The following is a 17,370-nucleotide window of genomic DNA, read 5'->3' as shown; positions in this document are numbered from 1 at the left end:
GTTCTTCACAGTCATATGCGACACATTTCATTGGTTATATGCTATTTTCATGGGGTCATCTACTATTTATTAAAATAGTAAGTTCTTGGAGGTCCAGGTATAAAGAAATGTGTTTGCACATTGGTTATTTTTAATTAACACAAAGCCCTTTAGAGGAAGGCACAATTATATATAACTCATCTTTCCCTTACATAATTATATTTAAGATGTAACATCTTAACAAATCAATTTAAAAGAATTTTTGATGTTATTGAATGTTATTTAAACTTTTCTAATGTACATAGAATGTCATCTGAACACTTAATGTCACTTTTTTGCCCATTTTTTTTGTCACATTTACTTCCTTAGTTACTGTTAAGCTGAAAATTCTGTCAGTGGATGCACAGATATTGTCAGATTAGTTGGAACCATAAACTCTACAATTGCTGATCTTTGTATGTAAATGGCTATCCAATTGCTGATCTTTGAATGTGTGTAAATGGTTATACATCAGTCAAGTATAAAGCCTCTCTTATGGGCCAGGTACTATCTTAGATGCTGGGGATAATACTATAAAGGCTAGAGCTAAATTCGCCCCTTCTTAGGAGTGATCCTTCTCCCATTTTCTGGTTTCTGGTCCAGCTTGTCTCTTATATTTAACCACTGGGAAGTCTGAATTCTTGTACTTTTTTGTATTATTGATGATGATGATAATAATAGTTATTAAATGCCCACTGAATGAAACCTAGAAACTTCCTTTCATAAAATAGTTTCTATAAAATTTGAATGTTTGTTATAAATGTCATTTGAGTTAACTTATGTAAATTTTTAGCTAAATTATCTTATTTTGGGTTCAAGATTTGCTTCAAAGTTGTTCAAAGGAGTCTCTTGTTATATATTAATTTTATTCCTTTCAATTAGCAAGTCAACATGTGGACCTGGACCACCCCAGTACAGAAGAAAAGTGACTGTTGGGGCAGTGCCATATAATTTCAGTTAATTTAGTGATAATGTTTTAAAGTACTGAATGTCAGCAATAAAATAAGTTCTGCATGAAAGCAATCTTGAAGAAAGTGATTGAATGTCATCCTTTCCAGAACATTAGGAAAGTACACACCTAAAAAGGCTAATTTACCTTTCTATTTTCCAAATTCAGCATGTCCCAAATTACCATACAACAAGGAGACAGGCCCTTCTTTCTACTTTGCCAGTGAGTTGGGTTTTTTATATTAATTTTGATTGTACAGGAAAACACATTTTAAAGATTATATGTTAGAGGAGTAGACTTGTTGAATAATCTTGTACCAGACAAAGGCATTCATTAACATTCTTAAAGCAAAGGTTTAAAAAAAAAATCATGATACTCAGTTTGTAAAAGCTGGAGTTAATTGGAAAAATTATTTTAAGACACTAATTTATGTATACCAAGCAAAGATATTCTCAATCATTGCAAATGTTGAGTAGGTTTCTTGTAAGATGATTTCAGTTGTAGTGAAAAAAGATAAAACCAGTTCCTTCATCTTGTGTCAGAGTAAGGTTATTGAATCCTTTAAAAGGAACAACTGTTTGGGGACCTTAGGATTCAAATTTTTTTTTCTATTTTTTTAAATTTTATTTTGAAGTCTCCTGGTTAGAAAATAATATGTAATTTTTGAAGTTTTTAAATGAATAACTCTCAAAGTAGAAAACTTTTTAAAGTCTTTTTACTAGAATATGCTATATTTATATAAATGAATGGTATCAAATTGATGATATTAAATATACAGGTGGAGGGAAGAACAAATACATCATGAGCCAGTTTGGAATGAAGTGGGAAGACATTTCCTAAAAGCTTATTTTGTGTCATAAAAAGGACACAGAACCTTGAAAAGCCAAATATTTGTATCTGGCAAAGTGATGGATTTGGGCTTTCAAAAACCTGGTAGTGGTGCTTAATCTGCATCCCTAGAGCAACTCAAATACACATTAGAGTAATACTTGGATAGGAAACAAAACAGGAATTTTTAAAGAAATATTTATATATTTATTAATATTTTTTATTTTGTGTGAAATGTCAAATAGATCTTCTTTGTAGTTGGAATTTTTTCAAATGACACACCTATCAAATATCTTAGTCTTTTTTAACAGATTTTTTTTTTTCATTTAGAGTATACACTTTCCTAGCATATTATGACTTGGTATCCAAAAATTACGTTGCTAAAATAGAATAGTATGTATATATTTTGATTTGGTATATGGACATTTTAACAAGTTTAATCCTTTAATAGATACTCTTTAAAATGGAGTCTTGCTGTATGTATGTACTCTTAAAGGGAAACTGTATGTATATGTTTACAGTATGTGAAAGGCTTTGTCAGTTCTTTAATACTTAAATTGAGGTCTCTGTGGTAGTTAGCCTCACCATCTTACTGTCTCTGGCAGTAGTCTTGAAAGAAGTTTTCCTGGTAAGTAGCTGAAAGGTCATAGTCTTTGATCATTAATACTTAAAGTATAATTGTTTGATACAGCAGAACTTTCCCTTCTCTGAGAAAGGGAGAACACAGTCTTAGGTACTAACAGTTGAGTTGCTAATTAATGCTAATGTTCTTTGTGACTTCATTTTGTTTTTTTACTTCTTTTTTTTTTCTTCATGTTAAATCAGTTTGTTCTGATTTGTTCTAGTTACCTTTTTGTTTACTTTCTAAAGTTTTCAACATCTTTTCTCTTCCCCTTTTTCTTCAGCATTAATTTGAAACATTTGGGTTTTGTTTTCAAATCTGTGCTACATTGGGAAAACTCTCCCAGCTTGTGCATCCAAAGTCAAGATGGTAAAACTACTTTTAAAACAAAACACAGTCTTTTATTATGAAATTTAATGGAATAAGATCATGAAGTTGACTTATTTTTTATTTGTAATATTTTATTACTTGTCCTCTTGATACTTATATTTAAGAATGCCCATCCCCTCCTTAACTTGGCTGGTGGATCTCTGAGTTAGCACTGAACTTTTTCTTTTCTAGCTAACTACCGTATGAGAGAGTGCTGCTTTGCATGGCCATAGATATAAAACATTAGAGCTGGAAAGGACCTTCAGTCTCTGTCCTCCCTGGAAGCTGCTGTAGAATTTCCATTCAGAGCTAACTGAATATTTGCTAAAACTTGAACTATGGATGATGTTTAATTGTTGAAGGACTAATCAGAATACCAAAAGTCATTTATGATTTTTCATTGACTAGCTAAGGTAAAGGATTTAAATTTGACCAAGTTATTTCAGAATCTCTTCTACCTCTTTTTACCATTAGTATGTCTCCACACATTTGTTCCTAGTATCATTTACTAGCCTTTCTTCTTTTCATTCCTTTCCCCTATTTCATGAGTTGATTGTAATTTAGAACTGAAGTATATTTTTATTATGTTTGTCAAATATAGCTTCCTAGCCCATTTTCTGAATTTAAAATTTTTATTTCTCTTTTTAAAAGGAAAATTACCCTTCCTAATTATCTTAAATTGCTTTTAATTTGCCTCTTCCCTCTCAATTTCCCTTCCTCTAGTCCCCAGCCTCAGTGGTAGTAACTCATATAAATATATAAGATTCTAGAATGTTATAAAAACTCAGTGTCAAATTCTAGAAAACAACTCCCTAGTCAGGAGAAATAATCTTTCTTTGTATATATATTGTAAAATCATAGGTTTCCCAAAGGCCTAAACTTTCATAGGGAACAAGTAATCTAAATTTTCTATTATTATTTGATCTTAACACATCTTTTTTTTTTTTTTTTTTCTGTTAACTAGAGAAAAAGCAAAGAAAATTGCCCAAAGAACAAGAGAGAGTAGGACTTCTTTCATGCAATATGAATTCCTCTCTAAAACCTTTAAAGTCTCCTTCCTGGTGTCTGCCATCTTTTTGACTTATAAGTAACTTTTGGTTTTTTAACTAGAATTTAAGTATAATTTATACTATGCAATTAATTTAAAGTATCTATCTTCCCTGTCCCCCACCTTTTTTAGCTCCCCTATGTCTTCTGCCTTTAAACTTTTATTAGTTTTGATAGGGAAAAGATGTGTGTGTTTGTGTCTTTGTGAGTGAATTTTTTAAACCAACATAAAAGTAATGAGAGCAGAGATGAATATGAGTATTTGAAAATGCTTGTGTCAACCTGAAATATTTCCATTAAATATTCAAAGTTGGAATATGGATTTAGCCCTTCTAGAAGTATTTGTATAGAACATAATATTGTTCTTCTGTTTTGAATCTAGACAAAGAAGAGTAAGAGGTAGTGGTATTTCAAAGAGTACAGTCCCTCCATCATAAAAGATCTTTAGGTTGAGTTCTTTGAGTAATAATTTTAAACATTTTTTAACCTTCATTTATGAATTTAATTTACTCATTAAACTTGCATAATTTCATTTTCAACACAAGTGATTAGTATAGAAGCTAGGATTTGTGTTAATGGAGGCTGTTAGTAGAAAAACTTGTCACTTTGTTTAAATCAGTGTTCGAGGGTAAAGTAAATAAATTAGGAAACTTTAGAAGGTCTATGCTTCCAAGACCCTCACAAAAACTCATAAATTGGGTTTTGAGTGAGTTGTGATGTATTTAGTTGGTATATATATTACTACAAAGTCATGCTCTGATAGGAGTTTGGTTCTGCTACAAATGAAGCAATTAAGTTTCTTTTAGTGAGACAAGGAAAAGTCACCATTGTTTTTTTGGTTTGGAAATGAATCTGAATTTGGAGTGAATGACTAAAGATTGACTTTAAGTTAAATTTACTTACTTCAAAAAGGAATCAAAAAGGTATTCTAATTTAACCATTTGTGTAAAGTTTTAGTAAGGACAGGTAAGTCAAACTAAAAAAATCAAGACCTTTTGTGTCAAAGTATTTTCCCTCTTATAGCTGTGGAGAATTATAGATCCTTAAGAGTAAACATTTCTGTTTAGACCTAGGTAGACAGCTGTGGGAAAAGGAAAGTAAACTTGCTGGATGGGTTTGGCTGGTGGTTTTTAGTTAAGCCATTGAATTTGTTCAGACTGAGAATAATTTCATGGAATTGTGGAACTTGAGAATTTCTCTGTTTTGACCCTTTGACTTTAGGAATGACCTATCCCGTCTCTTTCCTATGTCATAAAATCTAGACAATGAGGGAGCACAAATTTCCTGGGATGTAGAAGGGTACAATGGGAAGAGCATTGGAGTCAGAAGACCTGAGTTCATGTCCTTTCTCCAGTCTTATTTGTGACTTAAAGTCAGACACTGGGCCTTTGGGGAGCTTAGTGCCCTCGTTTGTAAAATGAGGAGATTGAATGAAATGAACTCTGAGATCCCTTCCAGCTCTAGCTCTGGTCCTGTCATCCTCCTTAGCACATTCCTAGTGTCTTTTGTCTTATGGTCAGAAAGCTTTTCCTAATGGACAAACCACATTCCTTTTGTTTATGAATTCAGGTCCACTAATGTAGACTGTGTTTCTGGCGATGGATGCACAGGTGATCATGACATAGCAGAGCAGAGGCTCTTTGGGGTCTTCGAAGCCATAGGGAAAACAGGACCAACTTTCCTGGCCCTAGGTTTCCCGAAGCCCTGAATGGTGTGTCCTAACAGTGCTTAACTCTTGTTTCATGTACCTAACCCTCTGCATGACGCTCATCGTTAACTCCAGTCACCTAATCAAGTTAGACTTTTGAGCAGGGAATTGACAGCAAAAGGAAAGGTTTCTTTTCTGCCTACAATGGGCCCTACAACTATAGTAACTTATAGTATTGTGTGTTGAGAGACCAGAATGAGTGTCTTCAAGGGTCATTGCAAAAACAAGCTCAGTTATTGAGGGATTCTGGGGTGGATTTGTGGGTTAACACACATCTCACAGGTAAACATTTTTATTCTCTGTTCTTCCTATAGTCTCAGATTTATAATACTTTCAAACATTCTGCCTTTGGAAACCTTGCGAAATAGAAGCAACTTTTGTTTTTGTTTTTGTTTTTTTTTAAATAGTAACCAAAATACTCTGACATTCACCAATATTTGGTTTTATTTCTGTCTCTAACAAACTAAGTTCTACATTTAAATTAGCTCTTCTAATTTCCTTAACTTAGCTTGAGGAATGGATAGTTTTGAGTGGTGGATTTAAATTTTCTTTACAGCTCAGAAAGTTATATTAACTCCGTATTACAAAATGATGATGGCTTTCTGGGCCAACCTCTGAGAAGCTTTACAGGATGGCAGAAATGTGCTTTGTTTATTTATTTATTTTATCTACACAAGAAGATTTTCTGAATTTGATTGTAGGAGAAAACCTAAGATAGATCTTCAGTGTTAATTTAGAGTATCGTGCTTGGCTTTTATAGAGCCACAATTGTTCAGGGTATACCTGTGTGGGCATTTTGTATACACAGTCTAGAGAGAAGGCTGTGTGCATATGGACTATTATGTCAACTCCAGAACAGTAGCATGGTGAGGTTAGCCAAATGATGGCCTAGCTGTGTTTTTATCATTATATTTGAATTGAAATGTATTGTATTATATTAGATAAACATGCACATTCTATGTGGGGTTTGCCTACACTTTTAAGTTTTCTTTTCTAGTATTTATTTTTGTGAAATTTAAATGAAGTAGATTTCAGAATGTTTTAGACTGATCATTAAAATCTATATTAGTGAGATATGTTAGTAATGGTTATTTAGTAATTTGTATCTTAAGAGGGTTCATAATTTAATAGATGCCAGTTGTGTGAGATCCTCTTGAGAGAAGGGAAATTAGTAATGACAGAAGTTAGATGGTTTTGACCAACAGATACATAGTTAATGAGAGTTATAGAGGAGTAGTGAATGTTATTGTATAAAGCAGTGGCTTTAGTCTTCCTTTTTTTTTTTTCTTTTGCTTAGTTTCTACTGGTTCCCTTGCTCAGCAGTATGCTCATCCTAATGCTACCCTGCACCCACATACTCCACATCCTCAGCCTTCTGCCACCCCTACTGGACAACAACAGAACCAACATTCGGGAAGCCACACTGCACCTAGCCCTGTGCAGGTAAGGAGAACTATCTGCCTTTGTCATTTGAACCAATATTGAAAATGGTAGGAAAGGATGTTGTTACTGTTTAAAACAAATACTTTTGTTTGGGACCATCTTCGTAAAGATTTATGACTTCCTTATGGACTTGACTTGCTTTATGTAATATTTAATTTTTATGACTACTTACAAAACAATTTCCCCTAAAACAGAAATTAATCTTTAAAATTAATGACTTAAAAATGAAATTTTTTCCAAATGTGAATAATCTTTCAAAATCATTACTAATGATGTTTAAAAGTGCTCTCTCCCTTAGAGAAGCTTATTCCATTCTATATTTCAGTAGTCTTTGACTAGACGTTGCTTTATTCTCAAAAATTTCAGTGATGGGTGATTCAATCTTGAAGACTAGTTTCTTATTAAAGATTAAATAATATGAAGTTTTTAAGTGTGCAAAGATGAAATTATCCATAGGGGAAAAAAAAATCTTCATGGACCAAAGTTTCACAGGGTTGGTTGTCATGGATTGGATTTCAGTAGCATTATTGAAGATCTCCAAATAGATAAGACTTCAGCTTCATTTATTTTTGAGTATTGAAAATGCACGAGAAAAGTTCAGCAGAGGAAGGAAAGAAGACAAGCCTCTTGTCTTCTCATGCTTTGTGCCGGTTAGGGCCTTTGTGTTGCATGGTTCTGGTGCTCCTGCTTGGTCTATACCATCTCAAAACCTTAAGTCTAAGGAAGTTGAATCTTTTTGTTAGGGTCATCAATTCTCCTTGCAACTCGAGACAGTTTCTCTGCACACCTATGAGCATGTCCATACTGTGACATCCACCAGTGCAGAAGAGAGAAGGGGTTGTGTTGGCCTGGGACAACAGCAGTTGCGGGTTGGTCCCTTTTCCTGGCCCAGCTCTCCTCCTGTGGGCATCCTCCTTTTCTGCTGGTTTCCTCACCAACCTCTGTCTCTGTATGAATGGAGGAAGGGTGCTCGTCACTAATTCTTCCTTCTTCTTGTTTTGTAGCACCATCAGCACCAAGCTGCGCAGGCCCTTCATCTGGCAAACCCCCAGCAGCAGCCGGCCATTTACCATGCCGGTCTGGCACCGACCCCACCTTCTATGACACCGGGCTCAAATACACAATCTCCACAAAATAGTTTCCCAGCAGCACAACAAACAGTCTTTACGATTCACCCCTCTCATGTCCAGCCTGCATATACCAACCCACCCCACATGGCCCACGTACCTCAGGTAAACCAACTTTAACCAACTTTCTGAAGACCAAGTAGAATGTCAAGATTCTCAGATTCTCAGCGAGCAACCAGACATTCTCCAAGCTAGAAAAGCCCATGTGTGAAGCTCTTTACCTGTCTCCCTTTATCCTTCAAATACATGTGATCTAGCCATCAATGAATGTTTGTGTGGTTTTATAATGGGAGAAGTTGTTTAGTAGCAAGTTCACTCATGTCCCACAATTGAAATTTGAAGACTGTCTTTGGAGTGCAACATGTTTTTTCCTTCTCTCTGTGTCTGCTTTGCTTTGTTTTATATGGCTTCTATGCTGTGAGTATGAAAGGTCTGGGGCCTCATACGTCCCCTGCACTCTGGAGGTGACTGACCTGGGTCTGGCTGCTGGAAAACTTGAGCATGTCCTCAGGATGAGTTTTTCCCAAAGGCCTCTCCCTGTCTGGTTCAAGTTTCTTCCTGACTCAGTGTTAATGCTTCATGAAAAGGGTTGGTGCAGCGTGCTAGGGTCGGAGAGCAGGGCCTCGGGGGAGGAGAGTGGGGTCCCCGTTCTGGGAGCATGCGGGGCTCAGCAGCTCCCTTAGGCTTCTCAGGCTGCCAAGAGATGGCCAGGTCTCTGTGACGGTCATCTGCGTGAAGAGGCTGAAAGGAGAGGTGATATGCAAGGTGGTTTGGCTGCTGAGAGTGAAGGCAAAGGAGGGCACGTTAGCGCTGAGCTGCCTTGCAGCCGTCTCAGGAGGTTGGTCTGCGTGGTTTTCTATTAACTGAACCCTCTGGATCTTAGAATCTTCAAGTCCCAGCTCTTCGATATTCAGCGCCAGCTTCGGTCAAATGGTGTTTAAAGGTCTATGAGTGCCTAGTATCTTGTCATTGAGATGGCTTGGGTCGGGGAGGAGGTCTCAGAATGGCCTTCCAGTTGAGAGATGGATTTATTTAGTCACCAAGTGAATTTTTAGGGGTTAAAGATCTATAATGGAATCTAGCGGGTGTTGGGAAGTTTGGACCTCATGGCCTCGTAGAGTTTTTAGCCTGGTATGCAGTCTCATTAGCATCTTATGGGGTTGGGTAAAATGCTTGGACAACTAAGATTTCAAGGCTATTTGATGTGCTCTGGCTAGTTTGGTAGATGAATAGAAATGTAAACCGAAAGCCTCACTTTGAGGTGATTTCTGAGCTGTACTCTAGGAGGAGAAAAAACACAAGATCTACAAGGGAGGCCCAAAAAGTACATAGATTTTTCTGAAATTCTAGCATGAAAGAGTACACGTTTTTCATTCAAGTCAGCATGGGCTAGAATAGCGTTCATGGTGTAGGGGTCAGGACAAGGGAGTGCTCTTCCTGGCACCATTGACTCACTCACGACACAACTTGGGTTGACCGTTTCACCACCTTAAAAATGGAACACATCTTTCAATTACCCCAGTCACATAAGACCACAGAATCTTTTCCACTTCCCATCATTCAATCTTTTAGCAAAGCTGCTAGCAGCAGTAAAACAGACTTTGTTGAAGTGTTCTTTAATTCCTCTTGCTTGCCCTTCGTGGAAACGTTTGTGAGTAGTATGGAGGTACTGTGGTTAGAGATTAGGAGAAAGAGAAGTTATGTGTGCATTTAGAGAACTGAAGAACCCTGAGTGATAAATCTCTGACTAGTTAAGTTTACTGTAAGATATTCTCCTTCAACAAAATGTTGTCTTTTAACTTAGATGTCACATACCTGTCAGTATTTGATTTGTGCCTTTGCCATGTAGTAAGTTTTGAAAGCTCCAGTCACCCCTCACATTGCTGCCTTTTTGAAAGGCTTTCCTCCTTGACAATATCGTGAACCTAGGATCCAGACGGTCAGATCTGTGCGGAGAGTCAGGCTAGGAGAGGCTCGGGATGTCTCGGCCCCGGGTTCCATCCAGATCTCTTTGGTGCGTGCTCTTCTGTATTGGTAGAATTCTATCCACTGTTGGAGGATGTTTGCTCCTCAGTCAACTGTAACCAAATAGGGAGCCCACCTCGAGAAAGTAAGCCCTCAGTGTCCTTCAGTCTTCCGCAAAATGAGAACACAGTTGACATGTTGTTTAAGCCAAAGATGTTGCCTGTTTGCGTAAATGAGCTCTTTGTTTCAGGCTCATGTACAGTCAGGAATGGTTCCTTCTCATCCAACTGCTCATGCTCCAATGATGCTAATGACGACCCAGCCACCTGGCGGTCCCCAGGCCGCCATCGCTCAAAGTGCACTACAGCCCATTCCAGTCTCGACAACAGCGCATTTCCCTTATATGACGCACCCTTCAGGTGAGGCGTGTGTGTGTAGGGGCTGATACACCGCAAACCGTTGACTCGAATGCTGAATGACAGTGAACGCTTCAGATCTTGTTTGAGAATAGGCCAGATCGGTCAGTGTGTGAAGCTCCTGGATTCTCGTGGCTGTGATGTCAAGGAGAAGAGGAGGCGTGTTCTCTGTAGGGAGGGCGGCCAGGGTCTGGATTGGTAGCAGCAGCGTTCTGGGTAGCTGGCGTACTGGACTGTGTTGGCCTTCCTCGCTATGACAGTGAGCCGCAGAGCAGTAGTTTTCTTCCTGAATTCCAACAACGTGGCGTGGGGGTGGGGGGTTGCTCTAGCCTAGTCGGAAGGTAGGCCACCTCTGGAAAGTCACGGTTGAAGAGGTCTGTGTGTTGTCCTTTGATTCCGAGCGCAGGGGCTGGAGCTTATCCCTAAGGGTGGACTCTGCTATTTGATGGCTGCTATGGCAATATTTCACAGTCTAACCTTTTTAATCCAAAAGTAAATATTAGTGCTTGGCTAATTTGGGGTGAACGTGGCTTCCCCTTCCTCCTTTTCCCATGAGCAACTTGAAAATCGTCCTTGGAGCATTATACGAAAAGCTGTATTTGCCAGTTTGACCAGTTTACCCCTTGGTGTAGGTGGGAGGGAAAAAGAAAATCTGATTTTTTTTTTGATTTAAGCTGATATTCTAAGGATAGCATGAGGCTGTATGTGTTGCCAAAACATTAGAAAAATTTGTGCGGTCCTGCCAGTTTTCTGTTTAAATATTCACTCTTCTTTTTTACAGTACAAGCCCACCACCAACAGCAGTTGTAAGGCTGCCCTGGAGGAAGCAAAAGGCCAAATTCCCTCCTCCCTTCTACTGCTTCTACCAACTGGAAGCACAGAAAACTAGAATTTCATTTCATTTTTTTTTAAAAAAAAAAATTGATTTCTCGTAACATCCAATAGGAATGCTAACAGTTCACCTTGCAGTGGAAGACATTTGGACTGAGTAGAGGCATGTAGGCCCTTGCGGGTATCCCGTAATTCCATGCAAGTGCCCCAACTCTGCTTGCTGAAAACTGGAAGTTATTTATTTTCTAATGACCCTTCAAAGTCATGAACTCATCAGCTAGCAAAAGAAGTAACGAGTGATTCTTGCTGCTATTACCGCTAAAAATCAAGACTTGGAAAGCCCCTTTTACTAAACTTGAAAAAGGTTCAGTAAATTCTTATCGTCAAACTGATGGATTATTATTTATAAATCAAGTTTGATGAGGTGATCACTGTCAACAGGCAGTGGTGCTACTTTTAAGTTAAGGGAAAACACTTTTACTTTGTAGATAATATAAAATAAAAACTAAAAAAAAATTTAAAAATAAAAAAGTTTTAAAAACTGATACAAGTTAATGTGTGTTTGTATAAGCTACTTTTATTGTAGTTGATTATCATCTTAGCTTAATATAGGACGGATGATTAGTAGACGATCTTTAATCTGATTTACCATTTAAAAAAGAAGTTGCTAAATCTGTTTTCTTCCCTTTTAGTATTGATCGTGCCATTTTCTGAGCTTAGGACATAGCCTTGTTTGAGAAATGCAAAGGCAGGATGGTTTTTCTGGTGGTTTAGAGGAATGTGGTGTGCCTGCTGCAAGGAAGAAGGCTGTCCCCTAGCAGGTGGAACCCAGCCTGGCCCCTCAGGAACAAAGGGAGTCCTGAGCCCAGGCTGGCTGCCCTCCGCAGGGGGGCTCTTGCCTTAGGTATCTGGAGCTACTCTGCCAGCAGGGGGGGCACAAGGCTGCCCGAGAGCCTTCACTGGCTTGTTGACAGAGGGTATTGAGCTCATATTGACTCTGCCAAGTCACGTGGCAGGAGGCTGAAGAAAGCAAGCAAGTATGTTGTCAGTGTGTGGATTTCATACAGAAAACCACACAATCAAGAATGAAAGCACTTAGGGTACTCAGACGAGAGAGCGCTTCTGAAAACGGTTTTTAATTCACTTAGCAGTTTGTACATCATTATAGCAGAATCTGCATTATTCCAGAATAAGTTATTTGATTGATTACAGTTCATCCATGCTTCCCCCTGGGGCCTGTTCTGTCATTGCAGATGTCATGTGGGCTAACCTCTCCCACAGGAGTAGTGAAGTACATGGCTAATAGACCAAAAGCTTTAAAGATACAAGATGAATCTACTTTCTGTGTTTTTGTGAAGTACCTTTTTATACCTAAAAGAATGCACTACTCATTCTAGCCTAACAAATGCTGGATTGAAAATGCATGTTGGTTGAGAATGACTAAGGATACTGTTGAGCCCCCGATTGCTTGGGGTGGAGGGTGATGAGAAGGGGTACCAAGTGACATCTGTAGAGATTATAACGAGCCATGGGTAGACAGCATGGAGGCAATGGCTTAGGATAGAACCATCCGTGGCAATTTTGCAAGCTAAGTAATTGGTATGTAAAAAACAGTGCTCTGGTTCACAGTATTAAAAATGGTTGTTATTCCTCTCTACCACAGGGTCCAGAAATTAACAGAGGCAGAGGATTTATACCAGATAAAAGTAATTGCTGGTCTAGAATTCAAGGCAGGTTAGTGGGCTTAATTACTTTGGTGCTGATGATTTTTTTTTTTTTTCTTTTGAATTTCCATGTCCAGTCTTAGTCCAGATACAGGTTAGATTTGGGAATGATGGTGTTGGGAGACAAAAGGTAATTGGTACTGAAATGATTCTTTTCACTGTGGTTAGGAAAAATGGAAAGAGCAGTGACTTAGGTGCTGAAAAAACTTCTCAGAAATGTGAAACTCATCTTTAGCAGGGATCTTGAGAAAGGTTGATGGTTTGATCGTGTGGTTCATCAAGAATTACGTTGCTCAGAATAAAGGTGATTTGAGGAAGGAGAATTGATGGTGATAATATGGATGGCAGGAGCTACAGAGAAGGCTTCCCTGTAGGGAAGGGGAATGCTGTGCAAACCATCGAGGCGAGGCAGCCACCATGTGTTCCAGTCCTCCTTCCGTCTCCTCCACATGGGAGTGTTGTAGAAGAGAGAAGGCAGCAATTTAGTGTCGCCAAAACTCACTGTTTGTGTGATAATGCATTCGAGTCATTTAATCAGGCATTCGAGTCGTTTAATCAGGGAGCCTTCAGACAAAGGAGAGTTTGAATTCTTTGGATTGGGCATGTTTGGGTGAGAGGGCCCACCCTCTGGGAAGGAAAATGTGCTCTAACTGTTCATCTCTGTCTTTGCATTCTCTAAGGTGGAGGTGCTGAGGAGAAGTACAAGGGATTGACGTGAGTTGCCTACCTTCAGAAAGGGCTGCTCTAACGTGATGGCAGCTGCCCAATCCCTGACTCTCCGCCTTTAATGTTTTACAAGGGGACAAGTCGGCACCTTCTCTGTCTTGAACCCTGAAGAGGGACGTGACTTGTCCCGGATTACACAGCCAGCATGTGTCTGAGGCAGGACATGAACTCAGGCCTTCCTGGCTTCCAAGCTGCCCCCTTACTCACCCTGCCAAACTGGAAACACCGCCTAGAGCTTTTGATCATGATGATACGTAGTATTGAGCTGTTGATAGGAAGAAGAGGTTGGAAACAGAAGCCAAAATCTCCTTTTCTTATAATCAGGAATTGACAGGCAGTTGCTGGGACCAGAGGGGTCCCTTGTTGCTGTTGGGCAGCCAGGTGCTACTTTAATCCTTGCTGCGATGAAAGTGATAATGCTGAGTTGCATTTCTGTAGCACTTGGCTCTCAGCAGCCCTAGAGCTAAACTTGGGATTATTAATCAGGCTGGCTAATGGATGGGCCCTGAGTATTATCACGTCATTCTCCAAATTGCTCTCCTACAACCTTGGTGTTAAAGGAGAGTGGTAATGATGAGGAATTCCATAAAATCAGAGTCAGAATTTGTTCTCAAAGCAGCTCCAGCATGTGTAGATGTACAAAATTGCATGTGTTAAATGTGTAGTTATGTTTGATTTCAGCTTCTGAAAAGAAAAGTAGCATCAGAAGGTGTCCCACATGTCTGAAGGCCGGGTCATGAGAGTCACTGTCATCTTTGTGTCTGTGTTTCCATGCTAAGGTTTTGTGAGCCCTACCCTTGAGAATTGTCCAGGAGATCAAAGGGAAGACTAGAACTTTTCAGATCTCACTGAGGTGGAGAGGTGTACGAGTGTCTTTTCTGTTTTATGTGTCTCTCTACACACACATACACACACACACACACACACACACACACACACACACACACACACACACACACAATATTTAAACACTCCCCTCCCCTCCCAACACACGAGTTTAAGCAGTGATTGGCTGGCTTGCAAATAGAACAGGAAGTTTATTAAACACTGAATACGCTACACAGTCTTACTGGCCATAGCCCTGAAATCCTAGCTTCCACTTTAGGTCCCATAATAAAAATAACTCATTCATGGAATCATTGGAAAACCTACCAGTGCTAAGAGTGTTATGGGTAACCCCCCCCACCTAAGGTGAAGAATTTCATTCAGAAGGGTCTGGGAAATCACGATTCCCCTCTTTCCCACTAATGCCCAGCAAGAAGTTAATAGAAGCCAGAATCCAGTTCTTAAAATAAGGCACCAGGATAGAATTCTTCATCACTGTCCTCCCAAGGCATTCAAAACTTTTGTTTCCCTTAAGACATGACACATTTCGCTTTCTGCAGTTTGTTTCTGAGGGCACCCCATTGTTATTTTTGGAATGGTGGTTTTTCTCGAGAATTATTAGGGGACCAAAGCACGCCCATTTGGGCCTGGACCCACAGTAACTTTTGCAATGATAGCATTTTTTTTATTAGTCTAAACAGTGCAATGAAAAGCAAGCAACCGTTTAGGTTTAAAACTTCCTTTAAGACTATCGGAGGTTACAAAACTTGTTTTTTGTTTTTTGTTTTCATTTCCACTGAACTCAAAAACTTGCCCTTCACTCAGAGAGCGCAAGTAGAAGTTGTGGCAGGAGACATAGTTGTCTCATCTTTTCCTCTTGGTGACATGAGTTTCTATTGAAATGGGGGGGGGGGGATCCTCAATCTGTATCTTGGGGCATTAGTGTTTAGGGTTTCCTGACCCACTTCCTAGAAAGTTGTCCCTGAAAAGGAAAGTACGTTTTCTGCCCCAGCCTCTGGATCCCTGGGTGCAGCCATGAACAGTGGTGGGGACATTGTGTGGGGCGGACCCTCCTAGACCCCTTCTTCAGCACTTGAGAGCATTGTGGGTATGGGCAACTCAACAGCAATGACTTGTGTAAACAGATTAGAAAGTCGTGGAGTAAGAACAATAGGGCGGCCTACAGATGGCGGGAGGACCCACAGAAAGATAAAGAGGTACATTCAGAAGGCTCCCACTCTACAGGTCAAAGTGCCTGTGGCTTCTGTGAGGTTGGGCCACCTGCGCCCTTCAGAGAGGCGTGTACTGATTGTCTATAGCCCGCAGGTGACCCCTGCTGGGGGAATCGATCTCGTAATCGGAGTCCCGGGCTTGGCCGGCGGGGTCTGCCGACTGGTCCATGTGCCGTAGGCTGTTGGCTAGTTCCTCGGGGGGAGGCAGCAGGTGGAAGATCTGCTCGGAGGGAGAGGACCTGGATGGCGGGAGGTCCTCGGGGAGAAGTGTGTGGGGACAGCCGGAGGCGGTCAGGTGAGGGAGGCCCAGGTCGGAGCTCCAGCGGTGGACAGAGAAAGGGAACAGAGCCGTGCTGGTTGAACCTGGGAGACAGGGAGAGGAGAGTGGGAACCGTGGCCCTGACGGAAAGCAGCCACCCCCTTATTTCACCCAGTGTGATCCCTGGGAGTCATGCGGGGCACCGCTACAGCCTTGCGCAGCCTCACCTGGCGCCTGGGAGACTACCACCACGTAGCTGGAGAGCTTGACGTCACAGGCGGCCCCGCACTCGAGGGGGATGGGAGAGCGCTGGAAGTGGTGCAACATGTCGACGATGGAGGGGAAGTGCAGGTGCTGCACCCGGCAGTGCCCTCGTTCGGTCAGCGAAAGGCGCAGATGCTGTCGGGGAGCATGAGGGCAGAGGGGACAGGGGCTGAGCGCAGGAAGGCCCTCGTCCGGGGGACGGGTCCCCCCGCGCCTCCTCCCACCTGGACCGAGACCGTCTGGCCCCCTACCTTGGCTCTGCCCTGGAAGTTGAACGTGAGGACGTACTCTCCCCGCCGTGTCTCGCTCTGCCGGACCAGGAACACTCCGTGTCCTGCGGGGCCCTGCAGCTGCACCAGCTGAGCCGCCTTCACCCGGGAGATGGGGCCGTGAAACCAGGGGTAGCAGGACAGGAAGTGCTCTGTTTTCTGGCAGGCCTGGTCAAGGAGTCCGCCGGGTGAGGCACCTAGTGGAGCCAAGGGGGTAAGGCTGAGGCGGTCCCAGGCTGACCCGGCGGGCCGGGCGCAGACCGTGGAGGGAGATCTTTCTCCAAGGACAGGGTGTAGGAGAGGGGGATTCAGAGGGCTTCGCCCCGCGCTGTGTTCTCAGGGCAGGCCGTCTAGGACCTTTACCTTGGGTAAGGGAGTCGGTGCTCCCGCTGGGGGAGTTGGATGTAATCCCAGGGTCTGGAAGTGAGGGGAAATGTGACTCTGGGTCAGCTCCTTCTAGCCTGTTGGAAAGGAGAGAAGAGTTAGTTCCCCTGCCAGCTCCTGCCTCTCCCTGGAAGGACCTTCCTGGAGGCTGGGGATGCACCTCTGACACTGCTCTGCCCTCCCAGATGTGCCCGGCAGCGGTGAGCACCATAGCCCCCGGAAGCCTGCTGCCAGCAGGAACAACTGGGGTCGAGAACCGGGGTTATCAGCCGCTTCCTTCTCCCCTTGTATTCTTGGAAGCAGCCATGAAGATGAGAGGGTTGCCGTCTTGGGAGAAAGGAGAGAGAGGGGTCGCATCAGTCCC

At 41.3% G+C, this 17,370-nt stretch overlaps 2 protein-coding genes across 11 annotated transcripts in view; one reads left to right on the top strand and one right to left on the bottom strand.

Moving 5' to 3' along the window:
* The window catches only part of ATXN2 (ataxin 2), a 71,795-nt gene extending 59,922 nt beyond the window's left edge, over nucleotides 1-11,873 (top strand). For 3 of the 7 annotated variants that reach the window (XM_051972784.1, XM_051972785.1, XM_051972790.1), the window contains 5 exons: nucleotides 1,136-1,189; nucleotides 6,839-6,984; nucleotides 7,989-8,216; nucleotides 10,327-10,495; nucleotides 11,274-11,873. In XM_051972784.1, coding sequence (XP_051828744.1) covers nucleotides 1,136-1,189; nucleotides 6,839-6,984; nucleotides 7,989-8,216; nucleotides 10,327-10,495; nucleotides 11,274-11,302 — 626 coding nt within the window. In that variant the 3' untranslated portion in view covers nucleotides 11,303-11,873. The remainder of the gene's footprint in view (nucleotides 1-1,135; nucleotides 1,190-6,838; nucleotides 6,985-7,988; nucleotides 8,217-10,326; nucleotides 10,496-11,273) is intronic. The other 4 variants (XM_051972791.1, XM_051972787.1, XM_051972786.1 and 1 more) reach the window with 2 other exon arrangements.
* Nucleotides 11,874-14,786: 2,913 nt separating this feature from the next.
* Nucleotides 14,787-17,370, bottom strand: part of SH2B3 (SH2B adaptor protein 3) — a 98,596-nt gene continuing 96,012 nt past the window's right edge. For all 4 annotated transcript variants that reach the window (XM_051972793.1, XM_051972795.1, XM_051972792.1 and 1 more), the window contains exons 5-8: nucleotides 16,986-17,083; nucleotides 16,605-16,819; nucleotides 16,317-16,488; nucleotides 14,787-16,193 (exon numbers count right to left, since the gene is read on the bottom strand). In XM_051972793.1, coding sequence (XP_051828753.1) covers nucleotides 15,889-16,193; nucleotides 16,317-16,488; nucleotides 16,605-16,819; nucleotides 16,986-17,083 — 790 coding nt within the window. In that variant the 3' untranslated portion in view covers nucleotides 14,787-15,888. The remainder of the gene's footprint in view (nucleotides 16,194-16,316; nucleotides 16,489-16,604; nucleotides 16,820-16,985; nucleotides 17,084-17,370) is intronic.

Source organism: Antechinus flavipes, chromosome 1 (assembly GCF_016432865.1).
Source record: "Antechinus flavipes isolate AdamAnt ecotype Samford, QLD, Australia chromosome 1, AdamAnt_v2, whole genome shotgun sequence".
Classification (NCBI taxonomy): domain Eukaryota; kingdom Metazoa; phylum Chordata; class Mammalia; order Dasyuromorphia; family Dasyuridae; genus Antechinus; species Antechinus flavipes.
This window is presented reverse-complemented; position numbering and strand designations above follow the sequence as displayed.